The sequence below is a fragment of the Nansenia antarctica genome (assembly GCF_963989245.1).
Source record: "Nansenia antarctica genome assembly, chromosome: 1".
Classification (NCBI taxonomy): Eukaryota; Metazoa; Chordata; class Actinopteri; order Argentiniformes; family Microstomatidae; genus Nansenia; species Nansenia antarctica.
In genome coordinates this window covers 93,514,632-93,517,131 of record NC_137674.1, presented here as the reverse complement: position 1 = coordinate 93,517,131, position 2,500 = coordinate 93,514,632, and the positions used below count along the sequence as shown (strand labels likewise).

The 2,500-nt window shown below is 47.1% G+C and overlaps 1 protein-coding gene across 1 annotated transcript in view; it reads right to left on the bottom strand.

Moving 5' to 3' along the window:
• ttll7 (tubulin tyrosine ligase-like family, member 7) overlaps positions 1-2,500 on the bottom strand; it is a gene marked incomplete at both ends in the record, with an annotated part of 51,651 nt that overhangs the window by 37,907 nt on the left and 11,244 nt on the right. The window contains one exon of the mRNA XM_080544046.1: positions 54-212. Coding sequence (XP_080400172.1) covers positions 54-212 — 159 coding nt within the window. The remainder of the gene's footprint in view (positions 1-53; positions 213-2,500) is intronic.

The window sequence follows — 2,500 nt, the reverse complement described above, 5'->3', positions numbered from 1 at the left end:
CCAACAGAAGCAGTCAGAAACCCAGTGGTAGTTCCCTCCGGCAGCGTGCCTACCTCTAGGAGCCAGGGTTTGAGCTTGCGGTCCAGGATGATGTCGAAGCCCAGCAGCTCGAAGCAGACGCTGTCGCTCCCTGGTGGCTGGCCCGGTCGACACATGCGGTATGCGTGGAGGACATGAGGCTCGGCCACGATCAGTGTCTTCACTACTAGCTCCTGTACACACAGACACAGAATCCTGTCAGCACACAGTCTGGATGGAGGAGACTGAGGAGTCTACAAATCCAATTCATGGACAGATGGCCTAAACATATATATATATATATCCGTGTTTCCCCTACCATTGCCTTGGGGGGGCGGGCCGCCCTCCCAACGGAATCCCCCGCCCCCCCAAGAAAGAGGAATTATTACGGACGTAGACACCAAACATCTGACAAGCAGGCTAAAATATCCGCGTTTTTTAAACGCACCCAACCCAAATCTGGCGAGTGGCAAGCCCTTAGGCTCGTTGGTAACGTTAGTCCGCCGTAGTCTCGCATAGCCAGACCTATCTCCACACTTCGCGCTGTGCCAGCGCTGGAGAATAATACAAGATTGTGCGCGAGACGCGAGAGTTTTTGCCGGCTGTGATGTCTGCAGATTGAAAGTAAGCAAGTTGAAACGTTAGCAAATATAATTGCTGAGTGTTCTGACAGAGAAAGTTGGTTAAAATTGGTCGTTATTATCGTGACTAGAAAGTGCCTGACTATAGTTCCATAGTGTAAATAGTGTCAAAGAACTAGCAAGCTAGCTTGCTCAGAGGTGATGAGATGAGCTAGTCTCCTTGCACACTTGCCAGCTAAAGAGCTAACTGGAGGCACTTTATTATTTTACTTAAAGTAGATATACTATCTTTCTTATTCTGCTAGAGTTGGGCTTCATGGTAATACCATAATGGCATATTTACAGTACATGGACAGTTGATTGAAGCATTGGAAATGTCAGTTTTTTATAGTTGGACATACACATTTTTTTCAGGTGAGAGAGTAAAGTCAAAATGACATTATCTGACTGGATTGCCCACAGCAGATTATAAATACTCTGGCTGTTTTGTTTACCTTTTGGTTGAACAAAAGGGAGAGAGGAGGGTAGGGAGGGAGAGAAGGAGAGAGAGCAGGATGGTGTCGGCACACCAGAGAGAGAGAGACAGCAAGAACCAGGTGAGAAAGTGGACAGGTAGTCAAGACCACATAAGTAAGTAGCCTTGAGAACCGATGGTTCTGGAGCCTAATGGCCCATAGGGCAGGAACCTATCTCCTGTTTCCGTAGCGTGAGGCGGTTTAATGTACAAGTACACCCCTGGACATGACGCTGGTATGAGGCAGGGTCTTACCCCCTGGGGGGGGGGGGGGTCCATGCCACGGTCCATGCCACCCCCCCAAGGCAGCAAACCTAGGGGAAACACTGTATATACAATATATAATAATTATTTAATAATAAATACAGTATATATATATTTATTTATTTATTTTTTACATTTCTTTATTTTTCATAAATACTAATCAATTTGAATTGATATATTCTTTGGCTAATACAAGTGACCACAGCATTATCACCATAGTTATTTATATGGTTCTGACCAAAAATATTCTATTCTTCATGACCTTCACACTCCTGTCCCGTGTCCAGGTATTTGGATTACTGTACACAGCCCCTGTCTTGTCTTGACCATGAGTACCTGGCTTACACACCAGCCCACCCAACCCAGTGATACGTGATAACAGCCTATGAACTTGTGGGGAAACAACAAGAGACATACACCCCAAGGCGCCTCAGGCGTACACGTCCATTCACTCACACAGCCACAGCAGGACATGGGACAATGCAGCAGAGGGCCGTTAGTACAGAGGGTCTTTCTATCGGGAGGCGGCTCAGGCTGCATCAGTCAGACCCAGCAGCAGTGTGCTGGTATGGCAGAGAGACACAGAGAGAAACAGAGCTGCAGAGGCCAGGCCCTATGTTCTCTTATCAGGCCTGAGCCAGGCCAGGCCAGGTGTGTGTGTGTGTGTGTGTGTGTGTGTGTGTGTGTGTGTGTGTGTGTACATATTGCTGGGGGAAGGACAGGTCTGTGTGCATGGCAGATAGACAGCGGGGGGAAGCAGAGAGATATCCAGGCAGGTACCATGTGGAGAGATGCCCAGCTAACAACAGGCTGCGTGCGTGCGTGCGTGCGTGTGTGCGTGCGTGCCAGGCCCATCGTGTGGATCTTCCAGAAAGGACAAAGGCGGCCTCACCTCTCATCTACATTATCAATAAGAAATCCTAGAATACTGTTATACCACTGTTGCTAATGCCTTGGATTCATGTCCTAACAAGAAATACACACTAAACTATCAAGGTCAATTTAAGATTAAAACATAAAAGTTCCCGTAGTGTCTCAAGTTAGCATTTTGGCCTTAATAATCTCTCTGTCCTTGACTGAGAGAATCCAGATCGACAGATCTCTCCGTAAAGAAAAAATCTAT